The sequence below is a fragment of the Alligator sinensis genome, unplaced genomic scaffold (genome assembly GCF_000455745.1).
Source record: "Alligator sinensis unplaced genomic scaffold, ASM45574v1 scaffold358_1, whole genome shotgun sequence".
Taxonomy (NCBI): Eukaryota; Metazoa; Chordata; order Crocodylia; family Alligatoridae; genus Alligator; species Alligator sinensis.
In genome coordinates this window covers 82,870-106,790 of record NW_005842121.1, presented here as the reverse complement: position 1 = coordinate 106,790, position 23,921 = coordinate 82,870, and the positions used below count along the sequence as shown (strand labels likewise).

The window sequence follows — 23,921 nt, the reverse complement described above, 5'->3', positions numbered from 1 at the left end:
CTTTCCCCGCCAGCTTCGAATTGCGGACGGATTAACTGGCTTGGGCCCCGCCAGCTGGAACAACTCGCGTGGTTGTTCCGACGACCGGACCACCTGCGTCGTGATTGCAAGCAGCGTGAGTAAAGTTTTTTGCAACCAATAAGTTGTGCCTGCCTCTCCATTCACCAGCCCGCCCTAACGTACAACCAATTTCTAACGTAACTCGAGTCGGCTCTGGCCATCTGAGACAGAAGCAATGGACTCAAACTGCAGCAAGGGAAGTTGAGGTTGGATGTTAGGAAAAACTCTCTCACGAGGAGGATGGTGAATCACAGGAACAGGTTACCCAGAGAGGTGGTGGAGTCTCCATCCTTAGAGGTGTTGAAGACCAGGCTCGACAAAGCCATGGCTGGGATGATGTAGTTGAGGCTGGTCCTGCTTGGAGCAGGGGGTTGGACTAGATGTGAGGTCCCTCCCAACTCTAATTTTCCCAGGTTCTGAGTCAGCCTTGCAATCCATGCACATAAGCGTAACTTTAGTGTAATAGATTAACCAGGATAATCAGAGACATGGGTAGCAGTGATAGTCCGAAGTTGGTTGTTTGCTGACACAATATCATGCCTCTCTCAACTGGTTAGTGTTAGCGGTGCCACCCTGTCCTTCCTGCTTCCTAGGACTATCAGATGGGTTTTAAGCTGACAATGAGGGTGATTGTGAAGTCATGCACAGACATCCAGTTATGTAAACCAATTTCAAGACATGTGACACACCCAAGCACAAAGGGGTGTGTAAGGAATACATTCTTAGTTGTCTACACACTCATTTGAGGAGTCTGAATGATAAATACAAGGAGATGGAAGCAATTGTGTATGCAACGAAAGACAATAGAGCCAGCATGAATGACTGGCCCATTAAAATCAGTACTCAAAAGCACAGAATGGGAAGGGACATGCTGCTTTACGTTACAAATGTGGTCTGTTACAGACAACACAGTCATAGCACTGAATGCCTGTGGACTACAGCAGTATCCATTAAAACCAAAGATGGAGTGTCAGTGAGCCTCTGTTACAGGCTACCTTGTCTTTTATTGGAGAAAACTACACATCGTCTGCCCTATGTAGGAAGAAAAATGGTTTCAGGGATGCTTTCAGCCTGTGGGGCATTTGCTGGATATCTCCTGCGGTTAGTAACAAAACTTACTTGGGAGCTTTAAAAATAGTAGATGGTACTTTCTTACCACATTAAGTCAGCCACTCAACATGGGGTAGCTCGATATCGGACCTCATTCTGGCAGACAGAGAGGAGTTATTCACTGACCTAAAAGACAGTGGTTGCCTAGACACCAATGATCCTGATCCTAGTTATGGTTAGCTTGTGCAAAAAGAATATGACACCGAATACTAACATGTAGCGTTAGAACCTGAAAAGGGCCGACGGTCATACATTTTAAACAATTATTTGCATAAATCATTTGGATTACAAACTTAAAAGTAGATAGTGTTGATGAAAATGGAGAATCGGTTAAGGTCATCCTGATGGCTGACCATAAAGCCAACATTTCAATCTTATGCTAGACCAAACCCATACCTGGCTAGCTAAGATCAACTCAATATATAATGAATAAAAAATAGGGAGACTAAACAACAAAGACCAAATGTTACAAGTCAAAAAATGCAGATGACTGATAAGGGAAGCTACATGAATCTTTTGCACACCACTCCTCACCCCCCAAAAGGGTGATACCCAGGCCTGCTGCCCCAGTTATGCCTCCCCACCTGTTACTCCTTTAATAGGGCTATCATCTCTTTCTTAGCTTATTAATGAAAATGTCGTGGGAGACTGTAGCCTTGCTAAAGTCAACATAAATCGTATGCATAGAGCCCATCACCTTATCATAACAGGAAATCAGGTCGGTGAGGTACAGCTTGCTTTTGGTGAACGCATGCTGGCTGTTCCTGATCACCTTATCCTCCTCTAGGTGCTTCCCGATGGATTACTTGAGGACCTACTCCATGATCTTCCCAGGTGTGGAGGTCAGGATGGCTGGTCTACAGTTCCCCACATGATCCTTCTTCCCTTTCTTAAAGATAAGCACTATATTTAACCTTCTTCAGTCTTCTGGGACCTCACCAGAGTCTCAACGCCGATACAGCAAATGGAGGATTTGTTATTGCTTCAAAACTGAGATGGGACTTCTGAAGGACATAATTCAGTCCAGATTCTGGGCATGTGTGCGCACATTAGGGATGAATGACCATAGTGGTTTCTCCTCACCTTTAAATCTGCAGCTAAATCCTACTCTGCCAATTAAATGACACTTTAAGGACTTTCAGGTATCTAAGGCCCAAATCCTACTGTCTCTCCCAGACATCTCTGCTTGCTGCTGGTCCCAAGCTAACACGGTCGGGCTCAGGGGAGCACCCAGTTCCACCTGTGGAAGTTCAGAGCTCTCCCATCCTTTCAGTATTCAGACTTCATGCATCTCCACAGGTAAACCCTGTTTCATCCTGTAGAGTTCACAACAGGGAGCCAACAGCTGTATCCAATAGCTATTTAATGCAAGCTGCCTCATTGATGCTGATGTAAATATGGAGTCATGTCCTAAGTAATTACCTGGTTTTGGATTTCCCTTTAGGAACAGGTGGCAGGAAATGATCTGCAGGAGTTTCATCATTGCATATGAGAGGGGATTCTGGCATATGGTGCGTGGGGTGACCAAAAAACAAATGCATCACTAATAATGCGTATGACTGCTTTATCGTCACTGGTACGGTGAATAAATGTTGGGAGTTTTCAGTCAGGAAGAGTGGGCTGATGTCCCAGGCAGTGGGGTGGGCCAGTCTGGGCCCATTCTTTACTTACGGCCATAGGCATGTGCTTACTTTGCCTGTGTGTTAATCTGGCCCTGTTCACATCTCCTCAAGAAACTTTCCTAACCAAGTCTATTGCTAGCTGGACAAGAGCCCCAGCCACTAAGGAAGTGGGGCAAAATGGGTCCTTCTCATCCAGACCCATGATGTCCCCCTTTGGGACAATACAGAAACTCCACATTGGCCTCATATACGTAACGAACATACAGCTCTGACTGGAGACTGGATTTGTAATTCAGTATCATGTTCCAGGCTTTGAGCTCATCACCTGCAGGCATCTTGGAGGAAGGGATTTCCCTGATGCACACATGTCCAGATGATTTTTTTCCCAGTTGTTTGGTTGTAGCTGGAGGCAGGGTACAGGATGGCATGGATCAGTGCTCTGAGCACATCAGGAAAAATCTCTTTAGAGATGCTGAAGCTGGGATGGCTCACATGTTCAGGGTCAAAGTGATCGCTGGACTTGAGATTAAGGAATTTCCCTCTAAGTCAGACAATCAGAGACATGTTTTTCTCTTTCTTTTTTTTTTTTTTCTTTTTTTGGTGGGAAGTGGGGGCTTGTTGTTGTTGGGTTTTTTATTTAATGTCATCTGCAGCCTGATTGTAGATTGCTGCTAGAATAATCACCTGACTACGCTCCTTGTGGTGATTGCGAGGGTCTCAGACGTCGGTGGCACATTCTATGCTGATCCACATACCAGTCTGGTGTCTGCAGGTGTAACAGCGAGGCGAGCCTGGGGCTTTCTGTCACTTGAAGAGAGCAAGAGCCCAGGGCACAGCCCTGCAGGCAAGGCAGAGCACAGCTGCAGTTGGGTTGCCATGAGAACTAGATAATGAGATTAATTAGGAGGCACCTGCAGACAAGCCAGGACGGTCATTTGACTGGAAGAGGCCAGGGACAGAGAGACATAAGGCGGTCCTAGAGATGGGTTGGGCAGTCTGGTCATGGATGCTGAACAGGGGAGTGCCTGTGGCTGAGAAGCAGATTGGGAGTGGGCTAGGCTTGGAGACAGCATGAGACGAAGCTGAGGGCTAGCCATGCTTATAGACCCATGATTTGGGTTGGATTTGAATGGGCTTCCAAGGGAGCTGGTGCTCTCCCCTACCTTGGGGATCTTTAAGAGGAGACTGGACAAGCACCTGGCTGGGCTCGTCTGACCCCAGCACCCTTTCCTGCTCCTTTGCAAACAATTACATCAAAGGTGTGGCAGGGGAGTAAAGGAGGTGAGGCCCCTAGAATTAGGTCCAGGGCAGAAATCGCGTGGCCACCAGGGGACGTCACAGCCATCCTTGGGACCTGGACCTGTCACAGTAGGACAGACCTGCTTGAGTCTATCTCAAGCTGTCGCACATCTGGGTGAAATTCAATGGTCTGTGATATTCCGGAGGTCCAATAAGATGATCTAATGGTCTCCTGTGAACTTAAACTTTTTGAAATATTGCATCTTTCCCTTAATTAGATCTTTGCACATTACAACGGGGGTGGGGGGCTGGTAAGTTGTTCCACACTCATTTCAACTCCTCAGATTCTTTTTGGGTATTTCAGAGCTAACACCCATGTGACATGACTAACAAAAGTGCTATAAATAGGCTGATACTTTCTCCTTTTAAGCATTTCTAACTTCATTATCAAAGACAAAAATGCCCCGCAGAGGCAACTACAGAGAGAGATTCTAGAAGTGGATGGATTAAGAGGAAACACATGTGAGAGATAATGAGGGCCAGATTGTAATAACTATGGGTGTGTCTACACATGCAATTAATTTGGAGCAATAAACTCCAGAGCAATTTGAGCTGGAGCAAACAGCTCCTGAGTGCAGCGCCTAAATGTGCACCCAGGACAACAAGAATTTGAGCTGGAGTGGAGCAGTTTATACCAGGGCTGCTCAGCCTCGGGCTCCAGGAGGTAGTGGTGGGCAGCAGAGTGGCTGGCTGAAGCATGAAAGTGCAGAGCTGTGTGGCTAGGTATCAGGCAGGAGTCTGGACCCAAGCCGGCTGGGCACAATTTACACCCTTGATTAGCATCTACATGTGTGTTTAATCACAGTAAATTACCCCAGCCTAAGATAGTATTGTTCCCAACAGTACTATCTTATTGTGGTGTAAATTAGTTTACTGTGGCCTAATACTATCACATGTGTAGACAGTGAAACTTTACTCCACAGCTAATTAGTCTACTCTGCACTAAAGCACATGTGTAGATGCAGCCTCTGATTTGTACTCAGCTCTTCAAAGGCTCATGCAACATAGTCGACCTGTATGTTGCTGGCACCAATCCTAAAATATGGCAGAAAAAAAAAAAAAGACAAAAATTTAAAACAGGTACCCTAAAAACTCTAGAGCAACTGCACATAATCCTCCAACAATCCAGATGTTGTTTTTTCTCTCCAGAGCCACACACCACCAAGGACGCTACAGTATATCTAGCTCTCCCTCTCATCCAGCTGCTGTAGGGACTATACGCTGGATGTGGTGAAATGAAATGGTGTCCCATGAAGGCAAAAATAAGGGACAATATTTTAAGACACACCAATTTCATATATATATATATATATATATATATATTCAAAATAAAAACATATATCAAAATATTCACACGCATATGAAATTGGTGTGTCTTAAACTTATTGGCCCCTTATTTTTGCCATTCATGAGACACCATTTCATTTCAGCACATTTCAGCTATAGTCCCCACAGCAGCCTTATATATATATATACATATATACACATACACATATACATATATACACATACACATATACATACACACACACATATACATATACAGTTAATTAAAAATAACTTGTATATTAATGCAACATTGCCCCTTCTCCCCCATATACCTGTCTCGCACCTATTGTCTGCTATTGCCTCTGATCCTCACTGCCACACATTTGCATTTTCACAGACTTTCATTTTACATGTTGGTTTCTCTTCTACCCAGGAGAGCACACAAAACACCAGCAGACTCTCCCTATGCCTGAAGAAGGGTGTTTGTGTTCAAAAGCTTGAGAAGAACATTTTTTCCAACTCTTTTGTTTGTCTAATAAAAGCTATCACATCTACACAAAGAACCTTGTCTACTTACATACACACACGCACACATGCATGTACATCCATACATATATAAATAATTTGCCTTAAGTCAGGGGTTAGAAACTTTTTCCCATGATTGTCCAGCAAGAATGATCCAGCTAAGGTAGAAAACGGGCCAGCACTGGTGGTGACCGCTGCCGCTTGTCTATACTGACCAGCCACAGAGAGGCACAAGCAAAGCCCCTGGCAGCCAGATCTGACCTGTGGGCCATAGTTTGATGACTTCTGCCTTAAGCAATTTATCTTCCCCTGCTGGGCCTTTCAGCCCTCATATAACACTGTAGTCAGCATCCCCTTGTCTCCCCCTCAATTTCCTCTCTCTTCCCAAGCCAATCCCATTTCATTCACAGTTTTCCATCTCTTACCCTTACACCCCTGAGCAAGTCCTCTCCAAGACGCTGTTTAGTAGCACCATTGCTAACCACTGCCATTCTGAACAGCAGATGTGTCATTCAAGCAGTGTTGAGCTGAATTATGTGGAAGACAAATGAGCTACGTCCCCGGTGATCCCTGCTGGCAGAATGTACCATGCTGCCCCAGGAAGATAAATGCTGCGTGACATCAGTTAGGGCTTGCGGGCCCACGCGCAGTCCTGAACCAAGCCAGCCCTACTGCTGTCAAACAAGCTTCTCACAAATCTAGGACTTGTCGCTTCATGGGATCATCGGAGAATTTCTAAGAAAAATCACATGGAGTGACTGTTCAGGCTTTGTTACAAACAAAACATTTCATGTTTCTCTTGCAAGGATCTAAATATATTCCACCCATTGACATACCACAATTAGCTATAAAAAAATATGACAGAGCCGTGTTTTGCTCGACTCATAAATCAATGAAAACCCTACACTTCCAGCCTCATACATTGTATTTTAAGGTGGTATCACAGGACTGAAAACCTTCTGGCTTTTTGTCAATAAAACTCCATCCTACACTGTGAATATCGTGCCATATAGGTAAAAGCCAGGGTGCAATGTAGCTAGTAGTTCTAGAAGCACCTTGGACCCCTAACTGTACTTGACCACCTCACCTGAGGACGATGCTAAAAAGTGCATGTCACATCAGAAAGGATAAATATCTATTCCCAGACCTTTTAGTACCCTGCTTTCTTTGAAAAGAGGCAAGAGGAGCACTGTGTCTGGTTTTGGGCTCCATGCATCAAGAACAATGTGGACAGATTGGAAAGAGTCCAGCTGAGAGTGGCAAAAATGATAAGAGGCCTGGGAAGCATAACTTGTGAGGAAAAGCTGAAAGAGCTAGGGTTACTTAATTTGGAGAAGAGATGACTGAGGGGGGATCTGATAACAGCCTGCAAGTAGCTGAAGGGTGGTTATGGAGAGGATGGGGATGGACCTTTCTTGACCGTCCCAGGGGATGTGATTAGGAACAATGGACTTAAGCTGCAGCAGAAGAAATTCAAGTTGGAGATTAGGAGGAACTTTCTGGTGAAGAGGGTGATCAAGCATTGCAACAGGCTACCTAGATAATTTGATGAATCTCCATCCCTGAAAACTATCAAAAGCAGATTGGACATATCCCTGCCTGGGGTGGCTTAATCAGGGATGATCCTGCCTTGGGCAGGGGGCTGGGTTAGGTTACTTTTTCAAGTCCTCCTTTCCTATGATCCTAAAGGCAGGCAAAGGATTTCCATTAAAGATTGAAGGGACACACCCAATGCCTAAAGTGAAACCCTAATCTGAAAAGAAACTGGGTAAGTAATTTTCCCTTCTGATTTGCCAGCTCTGCTCCCCAAGCCGTTTCAGTCCCTTGGCTTCAGTTAAATGGTGGCAGTAAGTTTTCGCTCCTGTTTACACCTGCCTAACATGCAGGACCAGCACATCCATAAGGAAGCAGCTCTTATTTTATTTCCTCCTTATACAGAACTTTGTACTGTATCTCAATCAGTTGTGCCTGTGCAAGTCTTTCAACAACAATAGAGTTGCACAGATGTGATGGAAAACATACTCTGAAAATAAGTAGTAAAAATTGCACAGCTTTTAAGGACGTAGTACAAGAAGGACACAACTCAGTCTGACCCTGAGGGCATGTCCACATGAGATGTTTAACATCACATTAGTATAGTTTTCTGCAAAGTAAGGATGTGCATCTACATGTGCACATGCTTACTTCACAGTAAACTTCCTTAATGCTGAGTAAATTTGCTACCTGCAAATGCAACTAGCAAATTTACTTGGCATTAGTAATGGCACTGCAGCACTCATGTAGACGCCAGGAAAATTTCCTTCCGGCCAGCCATTTACCAGGGGGTGGGATAGATCCCTTCCTGGGAGCTGCCTCCACCAGAGCCCAGGTGGGGACTATGGCCCCCTGCCCTGGCAGCAGGGAGCTCAAATCCCCTTGCTCCCAAATTGTGCTCAGAGAGCAAGGGATGGAAGATCCTCGTCTCTGAGCCCCTGCTTCGCCATCATGATCAGGCAGTGGAGGGCTGGGAGCTCCCTGAATGGGGACAGTTGCCTGCCCAGCCTGGAGCTGGCTGGGACCTGCCCCTGTCTGGGTCAGTTCCCAGCCAGCCCCAGGCTGCTCGGGGGAAGTAGTGCATCCTGGAGGTGGCTGGGGATTTGGGCAGTGCCCAGCCAGCTGCGGGCTGCACTTGCAGACTTCCCTACATGGTCCGGGGCTGGCCACAAACTGTCCCAGTCAGGGGCAGGCACCAGCCCCATGCCCCAATTGGGTGATTGAGGCAAGGGGCATGGAAAGAGCTGCAGGTGGGACAGCTAGCATCAAGTGATTGCGGAGCCAGGGCCAGGAGCTCCCTGCGGCCATAGCAGGGGGTCATTGTCCAGGGCCCGGACAGCTGTCTCCTAGCCCAGTACTCCCTGCCAGCCCCTGGGTTAGCAGCTGGGGGAGCCTGGAGCTCCCCCTGGTGGTTGCAGGGGCCTGTTGCAGGGCTGCAGGGACCTGGAAGCAAATCTGCTTCCTAATCCTCGCATGTGTAGACACCTACCCAAAAACTCTTACTGTGCAGTATCTTACTGCACAGTGAATCTAGACTGGAGTAAATGCATGTGTAGATGCACCCAGAAACTGCATTTTTATATCTGCAAGACCAAGTAACATAATGCTGATGTTTCAGAAGACCTGGCTAAGAAATGCCCTTAGATTCTTCAACAAATCTTGGAATTCAACATTAAGTGAAAGCTCCTATTCCTCTCAAAAGGATGAAAGCGAAGAGCTGGGGGACTATACATAGGTTAGCCTCAGATCAGAGTCAGAGACAACCTAAAATGGGAGAAAATCAGTTAAATATTAGGGACAAATAACACAATCAATGAAATATTCATACTGTTTAATGGAAAATAGGTCTTGTCAAATGAAGCTGAATTTGGACAGTGATGTAATTATAATTTTGTAGATAAAGGTGACTGTGTTGCCATAATATACTCAGAACTCTGTAAGGCATCTGATTCAATATACTACATGCTTAAAAAATATTAGGATTATACAAAATCAATGACTCAAACTGGTTAAAAAGCTGTTTCCTGACAGACCTCAAAAAAGTAATTGCAAATGAGGAATCAACATCCAGTGAGGGTATTTAACAGGATCATACAAGAATGTGAACTTAGCCCCAAAGCTAAACAATTTCTTGTCAATGATCTGGGTGAGGGCAGGGAGAAGAACAGAATAACTCCAGGCAAAGATTGCAGGTGATCAAAAGACTAGTGGGCATTGTTAAAGTAACAAGAAAGATAAATCAGTTGGACAGGATGATCTGCTGCCCTTGGTAAGCCAAAGTCATTTCAACACCATGGGTGCATCTACATGTTGCCGTACGGTGACGTTACTACGGGACCATGATTGAATACTTCGTTTTGGAAGTACTAAAGCATGGTGAAGTAACCGCCTATACTATGCCATGCGCAGTGCGCATCGTTAACTATACTGAGGGAGTGTGCCTCTACAATGACATAGCTGCCGATCACGTGTAGATCCACGTGATTGCCATGTCACCATAGTGCTCCACATGGTACTGTAGCACATTGCTACATCACCACAGGGTGATGTGTAGACACACCCTGTGTGTTTTATAGCAAGGTCATGTATCTAGAATGAAAAGGCCAAATTTACAAGGTGGGGGAATATATCCAGGAAAGCAGTGATTGTAGAAAGGACTGGGGATCCTGCTGGAAATGTGCCAAGCATGAGCTCCCAGTGTGATGCCATTGGTCTGATTGCTAATGCAATTCTTGGATGTATGAAAGGGGAAACATCATATAGGAGTAAGGGGAAGCTAATATGTGCCATGTAAGCAGTGGGGCTGTGCGAAGCTTCAGTCACTGATTCGATTTGGCAGAAATTTGGCCCAATTCGGTGGCTGAATCTCTGAATCTGAATCAAATCAGGAGACCCTTTAATCTTTCTGAATCAAATTGGAACCCTCCAAATCGATTCGGAAAGATTCGGAGATTCGAACATAGACACAGCTTTAAATGTTTTTTCTATATACCTCAAGGTAGCAGGCGGCTCATCAATGCAGTGACTGATGAGTGGCTGTTCGCTCGTATTTTACCTGGCAGGGATAGCTCCCCCTGAAGAGAGAGAGAGAGAGAGGGTGTGTGTGTATATATGTGTGAATGTGTGGTGGGTGGTGGTAGGGATATGTATATGTACACACACACACACACACACTCTAAAATATAATCCCAAACTACCATAAAAACCCTTTTAAGCTAACTTTCCTGACCCCGCTATTTAACTTAATGGACTGTTTCACAAAAAGTCCTACTTTTGCATCCACTCAATTTCAACGGTCTTCTTTTTATCTAGTTCTAATATCTAAAGGCATCTGTTTAGAGTCATGGGCACTTGTGTAAACATTAAAATGGAATATAACGTGAAACTATAGCATGCGGGTACTGCAGCATGAATCTTACCTGGGTCTGATTCCATAACATTATGCATACAAAAAACAAACAAACAACCCCCCCCTTCCAAAAAATATATATATCTGTACAATGAAAGTTGGAAAGTTATCCACTCACTTAATTCTGGCATATTGCATAATAAGGCTGTCCACACGGTATGAATTTGCCTCCTTATATGCATGTTCATGATGATATAGCCTTTCATTTCTGGTATATGCTCTTTTCCCCAGATGACTCCAGCTTCATACAGTGCACAAGAGGGTGTTCTGGGGTTGTTGCTGGGGAGGTGGGGGGCTGTGGGTTGGGACTGATGGGCACTGGCAGGGCCGGGAGCTGCAAGTCAGGAGTGTTAGGCACTGGCAAGACCAGGGGACTGCAAGTGAGGAGTGAGGGGCACCAGCATTTTGCACTGTGCCAACTGCACAATGATGAATATCACTTGGGAGTAATGGAGGGTCACATGCTGACATTGCTGTTAATGTTTTCCTGTTGTTGTTGATTTCTGTCTTGAAAATTAAGACTGTTGAACTGCTTTAACTTGTAGTATGCAATAAGTATTTTGGGACTAAAATACTTGTGTGTTTTCTACTTAAACTATTTACTGGGTCGGGACTGGACATCGATGTTTAAAAATGGGTCCTGGTGCCAAAAAGGTTGAGAACCACTGGTCTAATGCACAGCTTAGCTGCCCACGCCAGGTGCTGGTCTTGGTTGAGGAGATCTTGCACACAAAGACAAATGCCTCCAAATGAAATCAGAGAGTGCTGTAGAAAATACACTGAGTGTGTCCTCAAATCAAGCAGCATGCTATTTATCTCCTCCCACACACACCCTTTCCATGTTCCACAATGGCACGTACAATAACTCTATTCTGCTGATTACACTCAAAATCTGGCACTCCAACACTTCTTTCAGATGCACGAGGGCTCACATAGAGTCAGCAATATTCATGACATTCTCTCCATTCAAGCATTAGTCAATTTGCTTTAGTCTTGGCAGGATCTTAGGTACTCTATATACTGCCTGAAATGTGCGTTCCCTTGATCTGCTGTTATGCATGACGTTCCCTTTGGGATAAACCTCTTTAACATTAGAATATGTGAACAGCATAATTGATCTCGGTTTTGCACCTGAGGTTGCTCCTCTATTTTTAAAGATGCTGTCAGATCAAATGTGGCTCAGATTGTGCAGCCTCACTTAATTAATAAGCACAGTTTCTGTGTTTAATATTTTCCGTGACTTGGTTTGATTTTTGCTCAAATTTGGGTCAAAATGTTAAGTTTAGTAAAATCCAGCGTTACACATTCTGTGACCTATGAAAGTCTTCCCAAGCGTAATATTTGTGACGACAATGTTAAAGGGTTTTCTTTGGGGTGTCTACACACCACCGTACAGTGACGTTAGTACTGCTCCGTGTTTTAGTACTTGCTTGGGGGAAGTACTAAAACACGGCGCAATAGTCGACTGTTGGGTGGCGCACAGTCAGATTCACTGGCTACGTTGCCTTAGCGGAGCGCTATAACCAGGCAGCGTGGCTGGTGATCACGTGTAGACCCATGTGATGTCACCATAGTGCACCGTACGGCAATGTAGTGCATTGCTGTGTCACCATAGGGCAATGCACAGACGCACCCTTTAGTGCACAATTCTTCCTCTGTAGTCTTTGCAGCTCAGGCATTGTGGCACCGTGTAGCATTGCATCAGCACGTAAAAATCTGAACATGAACTTGGCTAGAAAGGGACTAGTCTGCTTTTCATTGTTCAAGCTGAAAGAAACACTCCTACTGCTGTCAGATTGCTATAGTGCTTTAAACACCCCCCCCCCCCAAAAAAAAAACAAACAACCAAAACCACAAAAAACAATGGATTTCTGATGTACGATGTAGGCTAATTTATCTGCATTCAGCTACAGGTAAAAAGCATGCAACTCATTTCTGCTATTTCTTCAACCCATTTCCCAATCTTGCTAACTTCATCAGCCTTGTTGAGATCCACAAACAGACTATATCCTTTTGGCTAAAACCTGCCTCCTGACATGAGAGCAGGGTTTTGACCATACGTACCAAAAGCTGTATTTACCACCAAGGAATACTGAGGCTTTATACTAAAAAACTCCAGGAGTCGCATCAAAAGAGTTTATGTCCCTATGTTTAATAGTACTGCAAGACCTACATTTGTATAATAGCAAAGACGCACAAAAATGAGCATGGCAAGCAGAAGAATGAGGGACGGAGTAAATCATAAAACTATTTTACTACTAATTTCAGTGAGGTGCCTGGCTGTGCCATGGTGATAAATCACAGCAAACCACGAAGACTGCCCCGATCTTGCAAAAAAAAAAAAAAAAAAAAATGCCTTGCAATCGCTTTCTACAGCCTTGGATCCAAAGAATGATGAAGAGTAAATTGAACTGCATTTACTCATTTGAGGGAATGGACTGTTTCTCTTGTTTCTTTCTAAGTCACCACATAGATTAAAACACAAGTGCCTGTGAACCCTGCACGTTCTAGGTGTCTTCCAAAAATACTAGGTGTTAGGATCAATTACATGGAGCAAATAGATATCTGTTTAATAGGACCGCGGGTATTATCCACTGGTGAATTCATTGGAACTAACTCTTTTCACTTTGCTCAGGCATGCTGAGATCTCTGAGGGTTGCCAAGAAAAGATGGCAAGCAGCACCATGTAAAAACAAAACAAAAGTGCACCCTTATGCATGGTATATAGCTGGTTAACCCGTGGATTACGACCCACAAGTAGGTCTCAGGAATACATGAAAGGGTCATGGACAATCACATAGCATAACTAAGCTCCCTTGAAAAATGGCAGTTCACTGAGCCCAAAATGCTTCATTCAAAACACCGCAGGCAACAAACCTCTGTCTAGAGTCCTGGTCAACCTGGCCCAGGGCTGGCAATGCTTGCAGCGGGTGTACCTGGCCCTTGAGCAGACGCACCAAGGCTGGGACTCGGAGTTGATTAGTGAAGCCGACACTCTTGCTGCTCTTATCAGTGAAACTGGAAATGGCATCAAATTCACCCAAGAGCTGCAGGATCCAGGTAGCTTCCAGTTTCCTAGAAATGTCAGTTTTAATCTGATTTGGACTGAACTAAAATGTCAAGGGGGTGGGAGAAAGGACATTTACAGTGCACCAGAAACACTTCTTTTTGGTCATGTCTCCCAGACATGCTTTTGGACGGTTCCCATCCCACGTACTCCCTTTCCATCAATTTTAGTTGATGAATGACAGGAAGTCTTTTGTGTGGCATCTCTTGATGTTTAACATTTCTAAGCAGGGTTGTGTAGCTACAGGCATACACCTATGGCCTTACCACTGTACGGGGTGCAGTGCTTGCTATGGATGTATGCCATGAGCTATGAAGAATGTACAGGATCCTGTTCCCAAAGAGCAAGAGTTTCTCCAAATCATAGCAACCCATTTCCAACCCATAAAAGGACCATGGCAAGTAAAAGCTGATAAGTGCTTTACAGCTGCAACCCGCAGATGAGGTTGGAGATTAAATGCATACGATCAACTCAGTTTAATTACGTGATTTGCCCAGTCTAAAGCTGGGACAGCTGACTTCAATACTCTGCATATCAGAAGCATGATCTTTCTTTGTCTAATATTGAGAGATCCAGTTTTCAACCCCTCACTGTACCTTGAGATTTGGTTAAGGACCCACTTCTTCTTGTACTTTAATTGAATCTATTAAAAGCCAAAGGGAAAGTCAGGTTTCATTGGAAAGTTCGCAATCTCTCTGTTCCATTGGGGAATGCTTTGTATTAAAACCTCAGCTGCAAATGAAGGGCATCTGCATTTCAGTCTTAAAAGCAGCAGCAACAGTCTTTATCCTGGCACGGCTGGAGCAAACCCGAGCAACCAACCATAATTCAAGAATCAGGCATCAAATCGTATGTATACCACTGGAGATATCACTCTCAGGTTAAAAATAAGCCAGCTGGAGCAGCAGGATCATTCTAGGAGGATACATAAATCTGCAAAACGCTCTCTTTTCTCATTCTGCCATGCATAAAACATTGCACCAGAGGAAAATGCCATGGTAACAGCCGGGGAAGCCTACCTGTAACGAGAAAGCTGCATCGCCCTGCTCCAGCTTCATTTATGATGTTGCAATTGTAAATCCCATAGCTGTCCCTGGACAGACTGCTTACGGTGTATTCGGTAGAGTCTTGAGCATCAAACTGACCAGTCCGCAGCAATTTATTGCCCAGTCGCCACTCAAATGTCAGCACCCGAGTTGGGTACGCTCTCAGCACCCGGCAACTCATGGTGATGCTTCGACCCTGGCCTTGTCTAATCTCCAAGAAGGCTGGTTCCACCGCAGGAGGATCTGCAGAAGACAGAAAAGGCAAAAATGAGGTATCCAGCTAAATGGAATAAGCTTGGCAATCAGGGATAGTGCATCTCTAAAGTTCTGAGCACAGTTAAAGTACCAGTGTCCATGAGCATAAAGGTGGATATCTACTATAATGGCAAACCTTCATTAACAAAATGAGAACACATCTTGGTGCTGCATTGTGATGATTTATAACAGGGGCAGGCAACTATTTCGGGTGAAGGGCCTCTTACTGAGTTTTGAGAAGCTATTGAGGGCCGCATGACAGGCAGCCAGGGACAGATAATTATTAATTTTCAAAAATTTTTAGAGGCCCCGCGGACTGGATAGAATAGCCTGGCAGGCCACATCTGGCCCGCAGGCTGCATTTTACCCACCCCTGATTTATAGTGTGTCAACTGGATATGCAACGTTTAATTTTGTTGGCACCTGGCAGTGCATGGGTTGTTTTGGGGGCCCACGGTATGAGAGAAGAATTACAAAACTATCCACTGGATGCAATGGGGAATCAGTGTCTTATAGAGTAAGAGAGAGCAACAACAGGTAGGAGACCCTGGAAAAGAGAGGAGAGAGAGAAAAACGGTGCATTTGGATGGAGTTGGACTGCATGAAGTGGCTGTTACCCTGCCTGAAATTGGTAGTCTATAGACATGATTCTCCAGGTGGGGTACAGTTGTTGTGGGGGAAGTGAGACAATAGGGGTACGGTTTCTCTTTAGGGGCTGCCTCCAGACTTCACTGATTGGGCAACGTTACCCACATCTTAGACTGGACATTAGGAAGAACTTCTTCACAGTTAGTGTGGCCAAGGTCTGGAATGGGCTCCCAAGGGAGGTGGTGCTCTCCCCTACCCTGGGGGTCTTCAAGAGGAGGTTGGATAGGCATCTAGCTGGGGTCATCTAGAAGGCATCTAGCTGGGGTCATCTAGACCCAGTACTCTTTCCTGCCTACGCAGGGGGTCAGACTTGATGATCTATTGAGGTCCCTTCCGACCCTAACGTCTATGAATCTATGAATCTTGCCCGTCCCTGTTTGTGTGGTTTAGTACTGCAGTCAATGGGCACCTGCGACCTTTCCATAAACTGATCAGAAATGTGATTTTAAACTGCTGAGATTTGCAAAATTAGTATTTTGCCACACTTCAGATCCTAATGGAATAAAACTAAACCAAACCAAGCTCATAATGTGTAAAAGCTGAGGCACTTCAGTTTTCCACCTTTCTTTTCATAGAAACATAGAAAATGAGGGTTGGAAGGGACCTCAGGAGGTCATATCTAGTCCAAACCCCTGCTCAAACTAGGACCAGCCCCAACTAGATGAATTCAGCCAAGGCTTTGTTGAGCCAGGTCTTAAACCCCGCCAAGGATGGAGCATCCATGATCTCTTCCTGCCAGTGATAACGTTTTTTTTTTTCCCCCCAATATCCAACCTAAACTGCCCTTGCTGCAACTTGAGCCCATTGCTCCTTTTTCTGTCATCTGCCACCACCTTTTACCATGTTACTAACTGAAAAGCAGAAACTAAAATCTAGAGCTTGGTAAGCAGGGCTAGGACACACAGTTCAGAAAAAACAGGAGTGAGAAGGGAAGGCCTCCCCTTAGACTTGAACTAGGGCTGCCAGTTAATTGCAGTTAATGTACACTGTTAATGCAAAAACAGATTGATGCATTAATTTTTTTAATGAGCATTAAATAGTACAAATCGTGCTGCCCGTCGTCCTATCCCTGTGGTCCTGATGGGGATCCAAGCACACAGCCCAGACTCTGGTCCACCCTGGACTCAGCCTGGCAGAGCAGACCAGCTTTGGACCAGCCAAAACCTGCGCGCACAGCCCCAACCCTGGCCTGCCCCGGACTCATCCACCCACACTGAGCAGTGGCAGTGGCGGCAGTGGCCGGGCATGGAGGAAAAGCAGTCCCTCCTCCTCACCGCTGCTGCAGCCCGCACCCAGGCTACCCTGTGGCTCCACTCCATCGTCATCACTTCTGTCTCTGGGCCGCCCAGCAGGGCAGGGGTGGCCGTGCAGAAGAGATGCCGGGCAGCCTGGGTGTGGGCTCCAGCCAAAAGGGCCTGGCAGCAGCGAAGGAGAGGGGCCGCTTTTCCCCCATGCTAAGCAAGCTTCTGCCCAGTTGCTGCCATTGCTGCTCAGCATGGGCAGGTGTTCAGTTTGGAGCAGGCGTGGGGTGAGCTGGGGTTGGAGATGTTCGCACAGGATCTGGCTGGTTGGCGCAAGGCCAGAGCGGGCATAGGGCAGGCCAAGGTCAGGGCTGGGGCTGTGCACTGTTGGTGGTGGCCAGGGAGAAGCTGCAGGATGTACAGGCTCTGGGCTGCTGGGTGGGTGGAGGGGTGCTGACTACTGGTTAACGGTGCGATCAAAACTGTGACTAATTGCAATTTTTTTTTAAACCTTGCAATGAATTGCGATTATTTTTTTTAATTATTTGTCAGCCCTAACTCAAATATACACTCCCTTTAGAACTAGAAAGTTTCTTCCAGAAACCAATGAGAAGTCTACACATCCCTATAAAAAGGGCTGCCTAAAAGGTCTTGTGTTGAGACTCATCCCTAGGGCACAATGATTACTTATCGGAGGAAATGGAGTTCACTCATTCTGCACTTGCCACGTCTTCCCATGGAGAACTTGCCCTTATGAGAAGTCTTCCTTCATTGTGATGGGTATTAATGGGGGTAAACTTTCATTACAGAAAACACTTGTGAAAAGTGAAGGCCTTCATCCTTATATTTGAAAAAGAATAGTAGGGACATTTTGAATGAGCAGGAAATCTATGGCATGCAGGAAGCGGCTTGCATGCCTCGAGCAAATTGCATCCTCTGTAAAATCAGGTGCACTTAAAATGATGGAATAAAATGCAAACCCTCTAAAAACAAACAAGCGGATGAACAATGAATGGGCTGTAAAACACTATCGGAGAAGGAATGACTGGTAAACACAAGACTCTGAATGTTTCTAAGGACTGTAGGACTGCTTGAAATTCCTCCAGGTAGGATTTATTTGTGCAGATCATTTGATCTTAATAAGCAAAGATGATGTCATGATAATGATAGTGGTTTTCTGGAGAGTGGAAACCAGAATATTTGTCCCCGTATTTTAGCTTTGGCTTTCGCCCCAACGATGAGGACACAAGGGACCTGAACAATGGGAACAAGTCAGACACAGGCGGTTCTAGCCTGAACTGACTTGAAACAAGACACTTAGATCCAAACCATAAGGTTTCAGCTCCGGCTGAACTGATTTGAAACAAAGCATCAAATGCACAAATAAAAAATAGTTTGATATTCCTACAGACAACTTTATTTCTGCGGAAATTGCCTTTTCCACTGAAAAAAAATCATTTGGACAGAAAATCCCCAGCCAGCTCTGCCAAAGAATAGCCTTTACTGAGTGTGTATTATTCCTGTTAAAAATATAACTCTCTCTCAACACTGTATGTCCAAAAACATCTTGCTCTTAGATTCCTCACTGATTACAAGTTATTTAGAGATCGGAAATACTGCTGTCTTCAGGCTGTTGGCATGCTGTGCTGTAAACCGCAAATGCATTCCCTTACCTCCTTTATAATAGGAACTGGACCTGACCCCAGTATGGCTGCCAATCATCTCCTGGTTAATGAGGACACTTAGCCAAACATTGTAAATTTTAATGAAACTAAACCTGGGAGACGAGCATTTTTAGGCAGTCGTTTCTGTTGGTGATGCTTAGCTATAGATTTTGTTCTGTTGCAACAAGCAGCAAAGTCAACGTTCCTCCATGCCTTTAAATGTCTCCAATGTCATAAGGAAGGACGGGGAAAGGATCACTTGCCATGAAGGAAAACACATGGGCAGAGATGGCCATTACATGCAGAAAGATGCTGTTCACAGATGTTAACTCAGAGATTGAACATCACGGTCCCAAGGTTTTCTACTCCTGCTGCCTGTGTGACCTGTCCACCACTGTCTCTTGTGGTTCTTCATTCCCTACTACCTTTGAGACATCCGTAGGAGTTGGGGATGGAGTTAGTCTTTTATTGACAAACCAAAGGTTACCTGACTCACCTGGTTCATCTGACTTCCCTGGAGCTAGGCAGATTGAAACAAGCTAAGGATGTGGCCTATTGCAACAAGCAGAAAGAGCCCTAAATCTGATCTAGTTTCTAGCTTGTACCTGCTATACTTTTTTCCTAATATAATGCACTAATAAGGACTAAAGGAGTAAGCAACAGATTGAAGAAGTAACTAAAGATACAGAGCAGAAACTATAGCTATAACCTTTGCCTCGCAAGGTCATGCTTGGTACAAGGGTTTACCACCATCTCTGATGCTACACTTAAAAGATCTATCTCCATACACGGGTGGAGAAAAGAAAGACGTCTCTTGTAGGCTTCCAAAGCACCTGTTTGTGTTACTGAAAAATAAGTCCAGGACCTGTGCATTCAAGTCTGAAAGGCTGGGACTTCATCCTCACATGGCCCATGTCTGGGCACCGGAACAAGCTCCAGCCATGCTCTACATCACCCTAACCCTATGGAAGCCCCTCCGTGGCCATGCCAAAATGCTGAGCAGGGAAGAAGGGATGGCTGGATCGCCACTAGATGATAACAACCCTCCACTCCCCATCACAGCCTACAATTTGCATTTGTTCCTCCCTGTATGGGTTGAAAACCTCCCCTCCAAGAGAAGAAGCACTTAATACTCCAAGCTGGCTCCAAAATGATTGTGTTCATGGAAAGCAGCAAATTGAAGGGACAGGAAGTGTAACTGAAGTCTGGGTTGGCTATGGAGAATCCTCCCAAGAGTAGCCTGGGTGGCCAAGGGAGGTGAGGAATGGGTGGCCATTCACCTCTTGTCCCACCTCAGGGTAGGAGGTGAATTTCCTCCATTTTTCCAAGAGAATGAAGAAAGGAGATCACAGGTTAATATTGAGTGCTCTCCATTCTTCCCCCAACGTAATACCTATATTGGGACATCTGGAGGATATTTGACCTTGTAAGATCATTCTTTTTTAATAAGGTTCCCTACCTTGTTTTTTGGATGGATGGGGGAGTGAAAGGGGAAGAGAAGTACTCTGTAAATATAGAGTCCCTGCCTCAGCCCAAAATGAACAAATACTGACTGGGAGCAGTTTGATATAACCCAGGTCACTAATTATTTATTATACCTTTCCAAATAATGAAGGCTGTGGACTACACTGGAAAACAAAAGGAAAAGACCAACACAGTAATATAGAAAATCCAGCTGGTGATCAGTAGAAGACATGTCTGCTCAGCTGTTTCAGAATAAGATAGTATAGCACCAAATTTCCACTAGAGGTAATAATGTTTGGGAGGAACCTTATTCTCTAGCTTTTCAGAATGGATACACGTCCGGTTCATTTGCATTAGCTCTACCCTGAGGCCACAGTAACTTGATTTAATTTACTTTGCTGTACTTGTTCCCACCTTTCATAATTTTGGCATTAGTCTCTGAAAAACATTTAGGGAGAAACTGGGAAGGAAACGTGCTTCATTCTTTTAAACAATTATCTTTGGGATACAAAGGTTCGAGTGTTACAACAGGCGACATATTAATGTTTAATGTGTTTGTGAATCTAAATATCCTTTTGTGATGCAGTATAACAAGGAAGATTAAGGCTTTCTGGTTAGCAAGCTGCATCACAAAAGGCTTTTATTTATTTATTTTTTATTTATTATTTTTTGCAAGATACCTATTCTTCATTGTAGTCATCAGAACAAACCAATCACTGTCTTCAGCGGGATTTTCTAGTGAGTGAATACACCATCCAACAACTTTATTGCAGTGGTAACCGTGAGTGTTAATTTGGTTTGTTGAACTTCCCCTCTCAGTCTCCTCTAAACTAAATAAGCCCAGTACCCTCAGTCTTTCCTCATAAGTCGTGCCCCACAGCTCCCTTGCCGTTTTTGGTGCTTGCCATTGGACCCTCTCCAATTTGTCCACACCCTTTCTGCAGTGGGGGACCAAAACTGAACACAGGACTCCAGATGTGACCTCCCCAGTGCTGAATAGAAGGGAAGACTCACTGCCCTCGATCTGCAGGGAACGCTCCTACCAGTGCAGCCCAGGATGCCATTAGCCTTCTTGGCACCAAGGGCACACTGCTGGCTCCTATTCACCTTATTGTCCACTGTCCCCCCCCAGGTCCTTTTCTGCAGAGCTGCTGCCCAGCCAGCCCCCCCCAGCCTGCACCGGTGCATGGGATTGCTCCGTCCTAAGTGCAGGACTTTGTACTTGTCCTTGTTGAACCTCATGAGATTCCTTTTGGTCCAATCTTCCAACTTGTCTAGGTCACTATGAATCCTAGCCCTCCCCCCTCCAGTATATCTATTACTCCACCCAGCTTGATGTCAACTGCTAAATGTAAAATTATGTTCCAACAACTACCTTCTAAAGCAGAATAGGAGAGTCCAAGGTAAATGCATGATGCTTACACCTACAGTAGCGCACCTTTTGGAGGATTATGAAATCTACCTCCTGAATTCAACAATAGAGAAAACTGTTCCCACCAAAACCTGAGCAGAAGCCTAGGGCAGTATTAAGGCATTGCTGGAAGTGCCTCTAGACTGTCTGACTATTGGATTAACAGTCTCATCACATATCCCAGAGCCTTTACTGATGTGCACCTTCATGATCCTGCCTAAAAATGCCGTTTGTTAGCCAAGGACAAAACAAAAGCTCCAGGCTTCTTAGTGCTCAACTAGAAGTATCTGGCTGTGACAGATGGACTTGCTAATCTTATGTTTTTTCTGCGTGTTACAGTATATGCTCCTACTACATCTACACTGACAATGCCTGAACCTATTTATTCTGGCCTTAGCAAAAAGGACATATTTTGATCAAGGTGAGGGTGAGGAACTGCTTCCAGCCCAAAATGTACTGCAATCAGTATTCTGTCTCGAGATGGAGAGTACTTTTTACCATCTATTATTTTCAAGGATCAGTCTTCTCCATTCTCCTTAAGAATAGTGCAGATAGCATCCATTACCTGAATTGCTGTCTTTCCCTGTCCACCATTCACAGCAGAAAGTGAGTCTTATTCTTTAGGTCTTAACACACCTCCTACTGAATCAAGGGAATATCAACTCCAGTTTCAAAGAGTAGAACCAGAATCTTTGCAAGTGTCAAATGAGTTGCAAATATATGCCACAGTATACTATTTGCATTCCTCATGGGGATGATCAGAATTGCATTTTCACCTTTGCCACAAAGCACTGGCCTACTTTGGCTGGACTTCAGCATATGGGAGACAGGCAGTGGTGAAGGGTCTGATGTTACACCAAAGTGATTACCATGGCTAAGTACAGACAGTGAAAAAGGCCAATACAGTCAAAAAGCCCCTCAAATGACAGTCAAGAAGCCAAAGGGCGACTCTATTCAATCTTTGCAGGTGAGTCTGACCTGCGTAGATTGAACCAATAAAAAAGTGAACAGACATTCACTTTTGATTCCAGAAGTGCAGCCACATGTCTGCAGTGGCTCAGGTCAGAAGACGGGGGGCGCTAGAGCCCCCTTCCCTGCTCAGATGAAGCAGACAGCTTGGGCCAAGGTTAGCCTGCCCACCCTGCGGGGGGGGGGGGGGGGGGGGCGGGTTTCAAGGGAGGTGCAAAGTATCCTGGGATGTTGAGGGACTGCAAGTTAACTTGAATCTGGAAAGGATCTGGGACAGAAGTTCAATAAACCGATTTAACCTAAATCAGTTAAGCCTGATACTACATCCATCCAGGTTTATCTTCAAATGGTTTGGGCCATTTTGAAAGCAGTTTATATGCACTAAACTTCTGTTGTGTTACAGATTTGAACTGGTTTCTGATCACTTGTACAGGTTTGTGTGTAATGTCTGTCTCTAGCCCATGTGGAAGGTCAAAAATGGGTTCACATATATGTTTCATAGATTTCATAGACATTTGGGCTGGAAGGGACCTCAGAAGACCATCGAGTCCAGTCCCCTAACCAGGGGCAGGAAGTAAGCTGGGGTCATAGGATCCCAGCAAGATAAGCATCCAAATTTCTCTTGAAGACGTTCAATGTACGTGCTTGAACCACCTCCGATGGCAGGCTATTCAAGACCTGGGGGGTCGGACAGTGAAGAAATTCTTCTATATGTCTGTGACAGGAGGCCTACTCAGGGCTGAGCTCTTCGTGGCCCGCCCACCTGTCTCTGGGCAACCACCTGCTTATCTCGCCCGCCACGCCTTTGATGACAATTGATTCATATATCGATGTCAATTAAGTGGGAGACTGCCCATTGTAGTTCCCCGATGCCAGGGGGCGTTCTGCGGCTCCGACCTCCCCTAATACCGCAGCCCAAGTCACGCAGATGGCATCTCGGTGTTAACACTATCACCGGCCCCACGCTGGGCCCCAGAATCATCCCATACGACCCAACTATGATCTCTCCTGATCAGGTGGCCTCTCCGCCTGCATCCGAGATACCTAGCCCCCCCAAAGCCTTGTTCCCCTCTCGGGTGTGGTTCCCCCGGAAACTTTGGCTACCTGGCCCTGGCCCACCTCCAGGCCAGTCGGGACCCCAGGCCTCTGGCTCTTGGGCATCCCTCGTGGTGGGCCCCCGGCCCTTTTGACCCTCTCTGGTCCTGGCCCCAGCATGGGCCAGTCGAGGGTACTATCCCCTTCGGGCTGGGTCTCTAACCCCTCTCTCATATCCTCGGACCTCACCCTGCCACTACTCCCCATCCTCTCATGGGCAAACGCAGCACGACG

General features: G+C 45.4%; 1 protein-coding gene across 1 annotated transcript in view; it reads right to left on the bottom strand.

The window, feature by feature from the left end:
* The window catches only part of MDGA2 (MAM domain containing glycosylphosphatidylinositol anchor 2), a 252,249-nt gene that overhangs the window by 157,012 nt on the left and 71,316 nt on the right, over positions 1 to 23,921 (bottom strand). Inside the window, exon 3 of the mRNA XM_006024864.2 lies at positions 14,914 to 15,183. Within this exon, the coding sequence (XP_006024926.1) occupies positions 14,914 to 15,183 (270 nt within the window). The remainder of the gene's footprint in view (positions 1 to 14,913; positions 15,184 to 23,921) is intronic.